This window comes from Gadus morhua, chromosome 11 (assembly GCF_902167405.1).
Source record: "Gadus morhua chromosome 11, gadMor3.0, whole genome shotgun sequence".
Classification (NCBI taxonomy): Eukaryota; Metazoa; Chordata; class Actinopteri; order Gadiformes; family Gadidae; genus Gadus; species Gadus morhua.
In genome coordinates, this window is record NC_044058.1 from 8,593,774 (window position 1) to 8,609,825 (window position 16,052).

Genomic DNA, 16,052 nt, shown 5'->3' on the forward strand with positions numbered 1-16,052 from the left:
CTTCACCGTACCCGAGCAACACCATGATTGGACTGGCTCTGCTAATGCTGCTGGGTGCTGCTGCTGGTAAACTCCCACACAGACAGACAGACAGACAGACAGACAGACAGACAGACAGACAGACAGACAGACAGACAGACAGACAGACAGAGACACACACACACACACACACACACACACACACACACACACACACGCACACACACGCACACACACACGCACACACACGCACACACACGCACACACACACACACACACACACACACTGATAAATAGAGGTAAGCTCCCAGGTATACCCATGCAGACACAAACACAACCAGATAGGCAACACACAAACGTCTACAGATACAAATCCACACACAAAGACAGATGTTTTTTTTAATTAAGATATGTATGAATTGTCTGTATGGTCCTGACTTTCCGATGTGTCGTACAGCGGCAGTGCCCCGTGATGTAGGGAAGATCGTCGGAGGACACGAATGTGAGCCTAACTCCCGTCCATTCATGGCCTCCCTGAACTACGGATACCACTTCTGCGGCGGCGTGCTAATCAACGACCAGTGGGTGCTTTCTGTTGCCCACTGCTGGTACAAGTGAGTATGACTGCTATTTTGGGCAAGGCAAGAATTCTAGTCGAGGATTTTGAACCGGCATTTACTGGTTACTTTTTTCTCCTCTCTCTCTCTCTCTCTCTCTCTCTCTCTCTCTCTCTCTCTCTCTCTCTCTCTCTCTCTCTCTCTCTCTCTCTCTCTCTCTCTCTCTCTCTCTCTCTCTCTCTCTCTCTCTCTCTCTCTCTCTCTCTCTCTCTCTCTCTCTCTCTCTCTCTCTCTCTCTCTCTCTCTCTCTCTCTCTCTCTCTCTCTCTCTCTCTCTCTCTCTCTCTCTCTCTCTCTCTCTCTCTCTCTCTCTCTCTCTCTCACCAGTCCCTACTACATGCAGGTGATGCTTGGGGAGCACGATCTGCGTGTGTTTGAGGGCACTGAGCAGCTCGTGAAGACGAATACCATCTTCTGGCATGAGCTGTGAGTCAACTCAGTCACACACTAACCTAAGCATAAACAAAAACCTAACAATAAAATAAAATGAATAATTAAATCAAAAAGATAAAAATAGATAAATATAAATATTAGAGCTGTCAAGCGATTAAAATATTTAATCGTGATTAATCGCATTGATGTCATAGTTAACTCACGATTAATCGTGTTTAATCGCAAATTCTTTTTCTATGCTAAATATCCCTTGATTATTTTGTCCCATAATTCTTCTCATTTTAATTATCTTATCAACATGGTGAAGTGCATCGGCTTGCCTTGTGCAAATGATTTTTTATTGATAACAACATTGGCATATACTGATCAAAACAGAACGATACAAAAAAAGAGCCTATAGTGCAATTAAACGACTGCTTTGAAAAAATGTAATTTGAACATAGCAGTCAGGCTACTGCTTCTATGTTTTGAGCCAAAGAAAAAAAAATATATATATATATATATATATTTTTTTTTTAAATAAAACAATTGCGTTAATCGCACAATACATTTTTTAACGCCGTTAAAATTGGTTTGCGTTAACGTCGTTAATAACGCGTTTAACTGACAGCTCTAATAAATATGCATAATATATTTATCGGTGAGAGGTGATGAACTAAATGAAATGGAACCACAGCTGCCTGCAAACAAAAATGTGTTTGCACTGTATTTATTTTGCTCCAAAAGTATTAATTCGGTTTTGGAACAGAAACCATTGTCTTGGTATTGAAAATATGAAACACTATCCAGCCCTAACATTTAGATTGTATAAAAAGTGACTTACAGTGAACTAATATGTAGGCTATATCGGAGCATATCGGGGGTGAAGACTCTTGGTCTTTAGTGCCAGGTTAAGCTGCAGACATTGGGGGATTGAGGTCCGACCTTGTACCTTAACACTGGGAGCCGGACCATACTAGCCACTACATAAACCCTGCCGCCAACATCTTCCCATCGCTGTTCTCTCTGATGGCAGGTATGACTACCAGACGCTGGACTACGACATGATGATGATCAAGCTGTACCATCCCGTGGAGGTGACCCAGTCAGTGGCCCCCATCTCCCTGCCCACGGGCCTCCCTGACGGGGGCATGCTCTGCTCCGTGTCTGGCTGGGGCAACATGGCCATGGGTGGAGAGGGTGAGCTTACCACACCAGCTTTAACCAGACTGGGACATGTTTTCGGAAAAAAACCTAATCTCGCTGCTTGTTTTGTCCAGACTAAGGAGTGAACGAAGCTAATGCTGTGCTTCCTTCAATAGTGAACCTGCCCACCAGGCTGCAGTGTCTGGACGTGCCCATCGTGGAGCCAGTTGCCTGCCAGGCCTCCTACCCGGGCATGATCAGCCCCAGGATGATGTGCGTCGGATTCATGGATGGGGGCAGGGACGTTTGCAACGTGAGATTTACTATTTACTAGTCAATGAATTGAACGGACGCATGTTTTTTTTCAAATTTATTCAGTTATTTTTTTAATTATGTGCACTATACATGTAATTTTATGAGGCCCCCATTTCAACCAGCGGTTTTGACGGTGAATAGCCACCACAGGTAATTTAAGGAACAAGCCTGTAGTGACATCACACATGGGTCAGCCATCCAGATGCTCTATGGATCATCATCCTATCAGTTGCCACAGTCCAATAGGTAGGCGGATCTGTCTCTTATACATCAGGATTGACACACAAACAGGGGCACAAGGAGCAGTTTGGCTATGGGTTTGAACCCAGAAGCGTTTGGCTAGACTTTCCTGCCCTACGCTAGTCTAGTGAAGAGTGTACATAGCTTGTATACTTTGTTGGACAGTGCATTAGGGGCATTAAAGCTGGATTACATAACATTTATACTAGCTTGTAGCTATGAATTATCTTGACATAACTGTTGTCAATGTTGATCAATAGTGATTCAATAATGTTATCAATAAAATCCCATCCTATAACTGATATATTCTACAAATGAACCTCTCTCTTTGTTTACAAGAAACCTACTATTGACACTCCCAAATCCCCTCCCACCCAGCCGAGTTACGTGCCGCCTACTAGCTGTGGGGGTCAATCGTACATATTGCTGTTTTAAGTAGTAGTGCACTATACAGGCTACCAGATTTCTACAATCAGACAGCACTTGATTTAGGACAGCAGGATGAATTAGTGATGCTCCAAATACAGCCTTACATAGGGAATGATTTTGGACACAGCCCATCAACGGTCTGCAGTCTGTCTTGTACACCAAGTCCATGTTCACCCCCGTCCCCCTGCCTGTTTCTACCTCTCCCTCTCCCTCCCAGGGGGACTCTGGAAGCCCACTGGTGTGTGAGGGAGTGCTCACCGGCCTGGTGTCCTGGGGACGGGGCTGCGCTGAGCCCAACTCCCCCGGCGTGTACGTCAAGGTGTACGAGTTCCTCTCCTGGATCCAAACCACACTGGATGCCAACCCCTGAACTGGCCAAGCAGATTGAGTACAACGCTCCCCTCCTCCTTCATCTTGTCCCTCTTCTACAATCTCTTCCTTGCTTCTTTCATCCCACTTGAATCCAACTCATAATCTCCTCAAAAAGTCTCCTGCCAGCTGAGAAGTCCAAGATCGACAGAAAGTGAAATGGTGAATAAAAGCAATGTCTACATGCTCATCCCTGTTGTTGCGTTTGCAGTTGACTGACCTGTTGGAAAAGCTAAGATTCAGACAATACAGTACATTAATTATTGTGTGTGTGTGTGTGTGTGTGTGTGTGCGTGTGCGTGTGCGTGTGCGTGTGCGTATCGGCATTTATTAACAAACGAGGTACATCCGCTTTTTTATTCAAAAGTACAAACGTGTTAAATTACATTTTATCACAATGGATTATCATACAAGATGATGAGGTAGCACATAACAGCAGTTTTATAATCCACATTAGCTGAACTAATGCTCCCATTATGATCTGGTCACAAATGCATTAATAAAACATCTCTATTGGCAGCAAGGGAAGAACACGTACAAATTAAAGGTTCAAAACATTTAATGAGTTTTGTATCTAATGGAAGAGGAAGCTATAGTTACCAAATAGCTATTAAAATGCACGGATTGGGTAATCACCAAATACAATCCATTATTTATATCTGTTGCTTATGACTATAAGGAACACACTTGGTCAATTACAGTGATGGAGTAACCAGTGCCTTCCCCCTTCTCATATAAAATAAAAAAAGAAGGGTCACGTGTACATGGTTCTGTCCACCTGTTTCTGTGGCGAGGCCTCTTGCTTTAGCTCTTCTCTCCTCTTCCCTCGTCCTCTCACAGACGGGTACTCTGTGTCCAGATCAGAAACTTGCCATACTGCTTCACCTAGAAGAGAGAGAAAAACCGAAAGTACACAATCCTTAGGAACACTACTAAATAATGAGATTAAGTTTAAAATAGTGGTGTGCAGAAAAATATGTACTATTAGCAAACAACTAAATGCATACAATGTTCCAATACGTTGTTCTCAAATCAAAAGACAGTGTATTATCAATGTCTATTAAAAGCTAGTTCAGCCTAAATTAGAAAAAATAATAATTTTGTTTTTAAAGATAACCCACTAAATGCTTATTAGGTTCAGCCTAAATAAAAAAATAACTACGCAAATAAGTTAGACGCATGCTTTTCACATTGTATGCATAGTACACATACGGTATCCTGCTACTTACCCTTTTCACCCTTTTTCGACTTAGGTTTCTGTGTGTCTCTAAGGCATTCCATACTGTAAAGGAATAACAACCATGATGAACATGTACAACTCAATGATAAAGTATTTTGCATGATACATCAGACAAAGTAGGCAAATGATCCAAATGCACCTGTTGCCTGTACAGTTTATCAGCTCACTGTTAGTTTTGTGTTCAAAGTTTGTGTTTTATTCCCATTATCGATATGTGAAGATGTAATTACTGTGGGTCTCTGTGGAACCCAGCTGCCTATTACCTGAGAGAACGTGGGTGTGGCTTAGGTGGTCGCAGGCCACTGCTTGACTCCTCCTCGCTGCTCTCTGGCTCCCCCTGTTGACTGCGGACAATCAAAGACAAACACTGAATACAAGCGTGTCAATCCTCGCTTCATGGCATTGAAATGTAATAAACGGTAACTTTTGGGGAGGAAAACACTGTTATAGCCACTGCTTTTTATCAATTATGGTGTACCGTTTGTAAACTTTTGCTGACAGAAAAAGTGCCTCACTTGTTCCTGATTTATTCAAGCTTTTCTTAATTTCTTCAAGATTTGGCAAATAAGCTCTAAAGACCACTGCAATTTTCTTTTTCTTATATTCAAAATTTGAATTATAATATGTTAAATATAAATATAAATCACTAATCAAAATGCTAAATCTTACATCCAAATCGAATTTCTAAATTGAATGCAAAATGTCAAATAGTGGGAACTGCTGGCTGTGCCGTTTTTTTTTTATTACTTTTGAGCAGCAAAGGTTTACAAACAGCATCCCAAGGTAAACGTGGAGACCAGGGGTTTATAAAAACATACATTTAAGCCACTTTTATTGATACTTAAGTCTGGGATCCAACTAATATGAACTCCCAACGGTTTTGAATCCGTTAATGTTAGACATGAGTTTTAAGCTCATGTAAATCAGCTACAGCTACAACTAACAACATACATGTTCAAAGATTGGCTTTAAGGCTGTTCTATTTGGTTGGTGCTTTCCAAAACCTACATCATAAAGTATAGTACAACTTACCTTGTGTTTTTGGCTGGAGGCAAGTGCTTTGTTGTTGCGTGATTACCAGTTTGAGCCTTGAGAAGGAACGGAGACAGGCATCACGTTCAATGATTTCCTTAACCCTCTTACTATACTACCTTATGCATTTTCACTGTGGCACACTCTAATATTTTTTGCGGTCTAAAGTGGCCAGGGAAAATCTAGGGTTAAGGGTGTTTGGGTTTGAGCCCTATTTCCACCTATTACCTGTAAGCATTCTCAAAGGAAAGGATTTTTTAATGAAGCTTAATGTTGATGTTCAGGTTTCAGTCTCTTGCACAATGGCCCCGTCTTGTGCAAGAGCACTCTCTCTCAATTAGGGAGGGATTGTAGCCAAAGGTTAGAATGACTATCTGGTAACTGGAAAAGGACCAATGACAGGTAACTGATATACATTGTATATTTGTATGTGTACAACTTTGGTTATTATTTTGAAATTAGTCAATAGTGATGACTACAGTTTCTAAAAGCCAACCAGGATGAATCAAGGCAGCCAAGTATGGATTATGTTTTTATGTTTCCGTGGAGACCTACCGCCAGGGAGTACGCTTGTCGGGGGGGTTTGGGGGGGGGTGTTAGTGGGCGGCGGTTAGGCAGTTGGGGTGGGACACCAGGGACCCCGACCGGCTTCAGAGGCACGGTTGGGGGGCCCAGACGGTGCTCCTTACTTGATAGCTGGGGAGGGAGAGAGAGAGAGATTGGGGTGTTTGGATCACGGCATAGCGATTTCCCTGAGACACAGACTGAGGCACTCTACATCTCATGTCCCTCTCCTCTTGTTCTGACCTTGTGCTTAACCCAACTCTCCCTGTTTCCCCCTAATATCACTAGCATTGTCCCCTTACCAGTTTCCCCATACCCCTATCTGTCTCTTTTCAATGAAGGACCAAACCCTCTCTCTCTCTTCCTCATTCCTCTCTCTCTCTCTTCCTCATTCCCCTCTCTCTCTCTCTCTCTCTCTCTCTCTCTCTCTCTCTCTCTCTCTCTCTCTCTCTCTCTCTCTCTCTCTCTCTCGCTCTCTCTCTATCCATCTCACTGTGTCTGTCTTTCTCTTTGTCCGTCTCTCTGTCTCTCTTTATCTACCTCTCTGTTTCTCTGCCTCTCTGTCTGTCCCTCTGTGTCTCTCTCTGTGTGTCTCTCTCTGTCTCTCTTCGTCTCTCTCTTCGTCTCTCTCTCTGTCTCTCTCTCTCTCTCCTTCTCTCTCTCTCTCTCTCTCTCTCTCTCTCTCTCTCTCTCTCTCTCTCTCTCTCTCTCTCTCTCTCTCTCTCTCTCTCTCTCTCTCTCTCTCTCTCTCTCACTGTGTCTGTCTTATCTTTGTCTGTCTCTCTGTCACTCTTTATCTACCTCTCTGTAGCTCTGTCTCTCTCTGGGTCTCTCTCTCTCTGCGCCTCTCTCGCTCTCTGTCTCTTCGTCTCTCTCTCTCTCTCTCTCTCTCTCTCTCTCTCTCTCTCTGCGTCTCTCTTTGTCTCTCTCTCTGTCTCTCTCTCCTACCTTCCTCAGGGCAGCCACCTCCTTCATCACCAACTCCACGTCCTCATGATCGTCCTCAGCATCGTCCTCCACCTCCCCATCCTCCTCTTCCTCCCAGCCTCCTGGCCTGAAGCTGTCGACGACAATGGACTCGGTCCCTCTGATGTCACAGCGGCAGTACGGACAGGAGTGGCCGTCCGATTTCTGTCATAACAGCTTATTATTAATATAATGATTGTGACTTTTGGTTGTGTTATATTTGATATATTATCATTATTATTGTATTCTTTAAGGTGTGTGTGTGTATGTGTGTGTGTGTGTGTGCGCGTGTGTGTGCGCGTGTGTGTGTGTGTGCGCGCGCGTGTGTGTGTGTGTGTGTGTGTGTGTGTGTGTGTGTGTGTGTGTGTGTGTGTGTGTGTGTGTGTGTGTGTGTGTGTGTGTGTTTGTGTGTGTGTGTGTGTGTGTGTGTACGTGTGTGTGTGTGTACGTGTTTATGTGTGTGCCTGCGTGTGTCCCTGTTGTGTATTTTCCATCATAGAAATGTTGGAAAAAAACTGCAGTATATTATGCAGGGATATCCTGTAAAGAATAGCAGAACTTGAACTTTGAAAGTGCACCAATGCATTTGTCCGTTGTAACACACCACAGCTTTAGTGTTTTGGGTTACTCTTCTACGTTCTTTAGTTATCTGTCTCTAAATCTGTCTCTTAATCTGTGTCTTTATCTGTCTTTTAATCTCTCTCTCTCACTCTCTCTCTCTCTCTCTCTCTCTCTCTCTCTCTCTCTCTCTCTCTCTCTCTCTCTCTCTCTCTCTCTCTCTCTCTCTCTCTCTCTCTCTCTCTGTCTTGCTCTCTCTGAATGTGCTGGAGGTGAGTATTTCACAGAGTGAGTGGGAGGTGTCTCTTCCACAGGAAGTTGTTTGGTAAATGTCAAACTGTCCCAGACACAGAAACAACAACATAGAAATACGGTAGTCTGGCTAACCATTGAATCTGGACTCTGGACTCTAGAGTTACTGAAGGATTCTCGAAAACAAGGGCCAATCAAAACGCATTGTGTTTAATTAGCCCATATTTAACATGTAACTATTTTCAGAGATATTGGATCTGCATTAGCAGATGTGTAGCAAAATTACAACTTACTACTAAATTTCCACTAGTAATTACTAACTCTGCGAAAGCATCCACTAATACGTTCAACAGCCAATTAGTCTGGTTGATTGTTATCCAAACTCAGTTCTGACCTGCTTTGGAGAAAAACTTTCATACGGCCGCATCACAGGCCTTGAGATACTAACATAGCATTGGTCCTGGGACGGTTATGCAGCCACCGCAACCCACACACACACAAACACACACAAACACACACACACACACAAACCCCCCCCACACACACACACACACACACGCACACGCACACGCACACGCACACGCACACACAAACACACACACACACACACACACACACACACACACACACACACACACACACACACACACACACACACACACACACACACACACCTGCCAGGCAGTGAGGCAGGGCAGGCAGAGTAGATGGCCACAGGGCTGTATGCGTATGTTCTTGTCCCGCTCTGTGCAGATCTTACAGAGCTGGAAGGTGCTGCCAATCTCACAGTACAGCTCATACTGCTCCTGTAAGGGAGTAGGAGGAGGAGGAGGAGGAGGAGGAGGAGGAGGAGGAGGAGGAGGAGGAGGAGGGGGGGAGGGGGGAGGGGGAGGAGGAGAGGGAGAAGAGGAGAGAGGAGGAGGAGAGAGGATAATGTACAGTAGACAGGTTTAATATTAGGAATGAACTAATGGGGAACATAAGAACTGCCATGATATACATACAGAGCAGCCAATAACTATTTTGTACTTTGGTTCATAAATATTTTTGCATCCAAATCCTTCAAGTGCAGTGAGCTCCATCACCAGCATTAAATGAACACTGGCACCTTGTTTGATGTTATTTATTGTTAATCGTTTCCAAGTCACTAATATAGGTTAACTTTCTGATGTGGCCGGTGTCCCACCCCTAAAATGACAGAGGACTCTTATTGTACTGTTGGGTGTTGTGTATTGTGTGGTTTTACCTCAGTAACTCTCACTCTGCTCCTGTGGGTGGGCTCACAAAGACCAGTGAGGTCTGGGTTCACGTCCCGCCCATCTGGGTAGAGGTAGCTGAGAGAGAGAGAATTATTGTTATTGATAGCTCTGTTGGTTTTGTTGAGGTTGATTCTTAAAATGTTTATATCTTATTTATCTATAAACTAGTATTACTTATATCCATGTACTTCTAAATTGTTCACATTGGTGAGTGATAATATTAAACATGACCATTGATAAAACATTTTTGCTTGGGTAAAAGAACATGAAGATTGTGTTATGTCAAGGAAATTGAAGAAGCTGTAAATGAGTGAGTGTGCAATTGTGCTCGTGTGTGTGTTTGTGGATGCTCACCATCCTGCCTTGAAACCCTTGACGAGTGCCTGGTAGAGAGGTGTGTTCTGTGGTATAGTTTGAATGATAGCCCCCTCTTTGGTCACATGACCAATAGCCCACTGGCCCATCTTAGTGCAACTCAACCTGAAGATGTAACTGAATAAAAAAACAATAGTTGAAACAACACTCGTGTTTTACATCTTACTAAAGTGCATATGGACCTGATGTTAATATTATCAGAGAGGAGGTAGAACACTCCGATGATGACACCAATGTCAGCCAATCAGCCTGCTGCTTGAAGCTGGACGGTACACTTTGAGCTCACCTCCCTGGCCTGTGTAGGTAGTGCATCAGGCGGGTTTTGACCTGGTCGTAGGTCAGGAAGGCCATGTAGCCCGGGTGTGTCACTGCCAACTGGTTCCAGTTCCTTACGAGTGATCTCCAGGGCTGAAAAGACGATATATCTCAGAAAACAACCTGCTTTTAGTAATGAGCCGGTCAGCGTTCTTGCTCAAGGATGCCTACAGGCAGACTTCAGACATTGGGCTTAAACCCAGAGCCTTTCAACTGGAAGTCAAACACTGTTACCACGACTAGAATATCTGGCATTCCTCCTAACAAATGGAATCAGGTGGACAAAAATGCAATGTACCTGAAACAATCTGGTGAAGATGTCGAACTCAAACACGGACACGTGGTCATTGCAGGTGAGGTCTACCGTAGATTTCAGCGCCATGGACTCCATCCCCTCCTCAAACAAGTGGACCGCTCTGAGCTGCTCCTTGAGAGCGGTCCAGTGCACTATGCACCTTCAGAGGGAGAGAGAGAGAGAGAGGTTGGTGCACACATTGTGACTACTAAACCAACCCAGCATGAATTAAATCTGTTAGGTTAGTCAATCGAGTTAAAAAGAACCCTGCCCTGCAATGTTGTATTCCTGACATTTTGGATTTTTAAAAACAGTTTTCAACGAGGCACAGTAGTTACATTTCCCGGCTCGTCCCTGCCCCATGGCCCTCCCAGCTGCAACCCTAGCCGGGGCTCCACCCCTTCTCACTTTTTCCCAAAAGAGCCTCTCCAGAACTCCTCTGCTTCTGTCTTGGTGAGCCTGAAGCTGTCACCCTGGAACTTGCCATCGGGAAACAGGGCCTTCAGCTCACACAACATGTGGCTGAACAGCAGGGACAGTTTGGTCAGGTTCCTCCTGCAAATGGAGAAATTAACAATAAGGATCAAATCAAAATAAAGGGGGGGAAATACAACCATTAAAGAAATCAGTAACTGTCCTCTAAATTCTGTTATTATGGGTAATCATGATGCAATAAGGATCAGAAAATGATGTCCCGTTAAATAAATTGCAGTCTCACCCAATTTTACTCTATGGATTTCCTTCTACTCCTTCATGCTGATATAATGGTTATTTTTTCCCTTTTGGCTCCGTAGCCAAATGGGTAATCAAGGGGCCAAGCCAGCCACCTACATCACAGTGATAGTGGAAGTACGAACTACACAAGGCAGCCTGGGGGCGGGGATTCAGTCCCCTTACCTACAATTTAATTTGCCTCCTTTGAGATGATATCCTTTTTGACATTTTTCTGAAAAGATATTCGGTTGGTGTATGGCAGATACCTCCATCTGTGATATGTCATGGTTATTTTACGTTTCTAGATACAGATCTTAATCCTCCGTTTAACTCCCACTTTGGTCAGCGGTAACATAATTGTTAGGCGTCAGAACTGTTTGTGATCACAGTAAACATGTGTATACACAGTGAGGCAAAGAGTAAAATGAATGTCAGGGTAAACGGAATTACCTAAATGTCTTGTTATTTAAATACTGAGGCATTGAAAGTAAAGATATTTTAAACCCCCTGCACATACAAGTATAATTATTACACAATAGAAAATGCTTTATAACCTATATAATCCTCAGTCTCGTATGCGTATCCTATTATGTCACTAGAATATGTCATGAGCTTCAAATCCTATCTCTGTTATTGCATTTGGTCATTGTATGTAGTACTAGTAAGAGTCATTTCATAATTCATGGAGGGCTATATATACATTGGTAACAGGTTGGGTAGAGTTGCCTTCGTCTGTGATCTATGAATTGTAACCTATTTACTGTAAGAACAATGTGAACACACACACCCACACACACACACACACACACACACACACACACACACACACACACACACACACACACACACACACACACACACACACATACACACCACAGGCATACAAGAGCAGAGCTGCAACAAGTTGTTCGGCCCAACAGGATGCAGTACACGCTTTCTTGACTGCTTGTGACCACAAAACGTTCCGTTGGCCAGTGTCTAGCTAACTCACGATATGTCCCGGTGCAGCTCACCTACGCCATAAGACTCTTTGAAGAGCCTTAAATTCAGCTTTCAAACGGTAGAGTGAGATGTGAATTATTTACATCAATTCGGCTTCCTCTGAGAGAATTTAAAATGTGCTTTTACTGCAGAGCAAGCTGCCCTGTTTCCTATATGTATATAGGGCATGTGGCCCTATAATGTTGCGAGTAAAGTTACTTCAAACTACGTTGACACATACTTTACACATTTTTGATGCACGTGCTTGATGCACATGCTTGTGTGCATTTGTGTAAATGTCACTGGATGTGTGTGAATATAGTGGCCGACGGTGAGCTGCAATGTTTTGTTGTCTTTCTTCTGTCTCCGTTTGATAGACTCCTGGTACCTTAACCTTCATATACTTCATGCCGTAAAGCGTCTGTCTGCGTAGGTGCGTGTGGTAGAGGTTATATTTGTTTGGAATAGACAACGTACCTGAAAAAGCTATTTATATGAAAACATCAATCAGCCTTAAAGGACATTCAGCAACCGGGTGTCTGCTTTGCTTGCGTGTGTGTGTTTGTCTGCTGAGAACACACACACACACACACACACACACACACACACACACACACACACACACACACACACACACACACACACACACACACACACACACACACACACACACACACATTCTTCTGTTCTGTGATTCAGTAATAAACATATCACACAGCCACGCTCTCCGGCATTCCCGTGAGACTCTGCTCGCCAACTATTGATTTCTCAAAGGGAGGCCGCCAAACCTCAAACCTCACCTTTGTGTGCATGCCTTCGTCTCTGCATGGTACAATGTCTGAACTTGAATTCACTGGTAGACAGACTTGTCCGATCTAGCAACAAGCGAGCTAACCAGTAACCAGAAAAATGCGGTGTTTTTTGGTGATTTTTGCGGCCATAAATCCTTGATTGTGCAGCACGTTTTCGTAAAAAATGCGATGAAATTTGCAGCATATTTATGCAATTTTCTGCAATGGAATTGCGGGAACTTCCAAAAATTGCGGGAACTTGCGAAATAATGCGGGAACCTTCGATGACATTCATGTCGCGTAATTACATCACTTCATAACGTTCCCATGGCAACAGGGGTAATGGCTGCTTTTGTGTAAAAGTAAACGCAACATTTTTCAACTTTCTGCTAAGATATATGTGACTTTTTTGCAACGAAAATGCGGGGATTATGAAATCATGCAATCCCCGCGTATTTTGTGCGGAAATCGGCACTTTATGTTGATTATGCGTTGATTTATGCGATCGCATAATCACGTTTCTGGAGGGACTGGCTAACATGCTCAGAATAATATAATTGGAGTTTAGTTTCACAAAGTTACTACTAACTTTGGATTTTTGTGTGTGAGTGTGTGTATGTGTGTGTGTGTGTGTGTGTGTGTGTGTGTGTGTGTGTGTGTGTGTGTGTGTGTGTGTGTGTGTGTGTGTGTGTGTGTGTGTGTGTGTGTGTGTGTGCGTGTGTGTGTGTGTACATGTGGGGACGTATACAATGGCCTCCCCATAGGTGTGTTTGCATGTGTGTGTGTGTGTGTGTGTGTGGTGTGTGTGTGTGTATGTGTGTGTGTGTGTGTGTGTGTGTAAGGTTGACCAAGTGGGCTTTAGTTGTTTGTTTCAGGCGTTAACATATATTTATGTGTTGTATATATTTTTTTATATTGAGGTTTATAGGAAAGTAGATTTCTCTAAATTAAATTATTTCAAGGAGTAAATATGTGCAAACAAAGGAGCTACATAACAAACATACACACACACCCATGCACACACACAAACAAACAAAGACACATACATGCACATGCACACGCATACGCACACACGCACATGCACAAACACACACACACACACACACACACGCACGCACGCACGCACGCACGCACGCACGCACGCACGCACGCACACACACACACACACACACACACACACACACACACACACACACACACACACACACTTAACGGCTTGTAATGTTTGTTTCTCAGCATTAGCATCATAAAGCCCTGTTGGTGCCCAGTCCTGTCTGCCCTCTGTGTGTTCTGTCAGAACCAGAATGTTTCCTCTGTTCCATTAGCAGTCTGACCAGCTCCAAACTAACAGACCCAACTTCATTGTATTCTATTTGGGCTTCTTTCAGTATCCTTTGAAGCCCACTAAACGGCACATGTATCTAGTAGATTGAAAACCTTATGAATATTTTATGTTACAATAAATAAATTATAAAGAATATTACATTTCCAGTTAAGTATAATAATATGTATAATATAATGGTTCAATTGGTTTGTTTTTCTGTACATTTTTTAGGCCCACAATAATTCGTTATCATAAGATGTGTGTGTGCAGCCGCCGGTAAATTAGAGGTGATGTTGGAGAAAAGTAAAGATATAAATAAGTTACGCTGAATATTAAACCCCCTCTTTACACGTGTGTGGGAGAGGCTGCCTCTCTTTGACCCCAAAGGGGGGTTTATTTGACCTAGGGAAGGGTCAGGCCAAAATAATCTACTTATTTTATTTCTAAAATAACTCACTACATTATCTGGCGGATAGTAGGAGTCTGAAACAAAATGGCTGCCTAAACCGAAGGCTAATGAGGAGAAAGAGGTTATTCTTTTTCTCAAAATGTACACAAAGATTCACTGTGTTTACGTTAAATACACACCATACAATGTGCCCCATTGAAGCACATATTTTGCTACTACATTCATGGAAAACAAAAACAAACAAAAAAATTATTCAAGAGCTACCAGGAAGTATTAGATAAATCAAATTTTGTTACATGTATATTTCCGGGCTAGGATTGCATTTTTTAAGCTAATCATTTTGCCAACCAAATGTCCCCCTCCATCTGGCTATCTCCCCACAGGGTGCCCCATCCCCAGCGGCCGCGGCCGGCCTACCTGCAGTTGGACGTCTCCTCGTACATCTTGTCGCGGCCCTCTTTGAACAGCAGCAGTGCGCGCTCCGTCTTATCCAGCAGCTGCCTGGCGTGGACCCTCAGGTACTCAGCCTCGTCCCCCCGGGGCTCCGGGCCCGCCGCCCCGGCCACACGGTGGGGCTCCCAGACCTGCGTCAGAGCCCTCATGGTCTGGGACACCAGGTCGGGCAGGTAGGGCGGGCTGTTCTTCAGGGCCAGCCGCGGGTTGGAGCTCAGCTGGTGGAGCTTCTCCAGCCTCTTTAGGGTCTTGTCCACCGTCCGCCGGTCCGCCCCACTGCCCAGGGCCCGCAGCCCCCCTCCGCTGGCTTTGGGGCCCCTGAGGTCCCCCGTGGCCCCGTCTGATGCCATCGCTCTAGGCAGAAGAATGCCAGATGCTGGCGGTGTCTTTGTTGTGTCTTGCTCTTGATGGTGATGAGATCCAAATGACGTCCAAATGACATGTGTGTGCACGACACTCTGTGCACAAGTGTGTGTGTGTGTGTGTGTGTGTGTGTGTGTGTGTGTGTGTGTGTGTGTGTGTGTGTGTGTGTGTGTGTGTGTGTGTGTGTGTGTGTGTGTGTGTGTGTGTGTGTGTGTGTGTGTGTGTGTGTGTGTGTGTGTGAGTGGAGGAGTCAAATCAGGTCACATGCAAGTGGCTTCCTCTCAATGACCCAAACAGTTCAGCGCCTGCCATGTTATTGTGTCTAACAGAGGAGCACCTATTAAAAACCTTCTCTCAGAAACACAGCTTTAAGTGCCGTTGGACTTTGGACTCTAACCCTTTACCGGAAAAACAAGAGGGGTTCGAATATCCTGGATCAACCATCTTATCGTGGGCAATCAAAAGAAAAGACTACTGTACCGCTGAGCTTCAGATCCTCTTCATAAGTTCGAGAAGAAGACCAGCCAACAGGGTTGAGAAGAGAAAGAAGGAACCGGGCACTGAACAAGAACTATGTGTGGACAAGTCGTACTGGCTCCACTCCTGGCATGCTCCCTGTCTCTTCACTTGCTTCCTCCAAGACACAGAGAGCCACCCTGACTAAGGCTCTCATAAAACGGCTCTTCAAATATGCA

General features: G+C 44.1%; 2 protein-coding genes across 2 annotated transcripts in view; one reads left to right on the forward strand and one right to left on the reverse strand.

Annotated features, from left to right (window-relative positions):
- The first annotated feature begins 5 nt into the window (after positions 1-5).
- On the forward strand, positions 6-3,656 carry LOC115553671 (trypsin). Its single transcript, XM_030370131.1, has 6 exons — positions 6-66; positions 437-593; positions 923-1,021; positions 2,004-2,167; positions 2,290-2,426; positions 3,315-3,656. The coding sequence occupies exons 1-6, from the start codon at positions 24-26 to the stop codon at positions 3,465-3,467; spliced, it is 753 nt and encodes a 250-aa protein (XP_030225991.1). The 5' UTR covers positions 6-23; the 3' UTR covers positions 3,468-3,656.
- A 152-nt stretch (positions 3,657-3,808) lies between these two features.
- Positions 3,809-16,052, reverse strand: part of cblc (Cbl proto-oncogene C, E3 ubiquitin protein ligase) — a 12,408-nt gene continuing 164 nt past the window's right edge. The window contains exons 1-13 of the mRNA XM_030370129.1: positions 14,959-16,052; positions 10,731-10,877; positions 10,326-10,482; positions 9,999-10,120; positions 9,692-9,829; positions 9,325-9,412; positions 8,753-8,884; positions 7,251-7,433; positions 6,294-6,434; positions 5,739-5,794; positions 4,970-5,050; positions 4,696-4,748; positions 3,809-4,351 (exon numbers count right to left, since the gene is read on the reverse strand). The exon at positions 14,959-16,052 is cut by the window's right edge and continues 164 nt beyond it. Coding sequence (XP_030225989.1) covers positions 4,221-4,351; positions 4,696-4,748; positions 4,970-5,050; positions 5,739-5,794; positions 6,294-6,434; positions 7,251-7,433; positions 8,753-8,884; positions 9,325-9,412; positions 9,692-9,829; positions 9,999-10,120; positions 10,326-10,482; positions 10,731-10,877; positions 14,959-15,344 — 1,815 coding nt within the window. The 5' untranslated portion in view covers positions 15,345-16,052 and the 3' untranslated portion in view covers positions 3,809-4,220. The remainder of the gene's footprint in view (positions 4,352-4,695; positions 4,749-4,969; positions 5,051-5,738; positions 5,795-6,293; positions 6,435-7,250; positions 7,434-8,752; positions 8,885-9,324; positions 9,413-9,691; positions 9,830-9,998; positions 10,121-10,325; positions 10,483-10,730; positions 10,878-14,958) is intronic.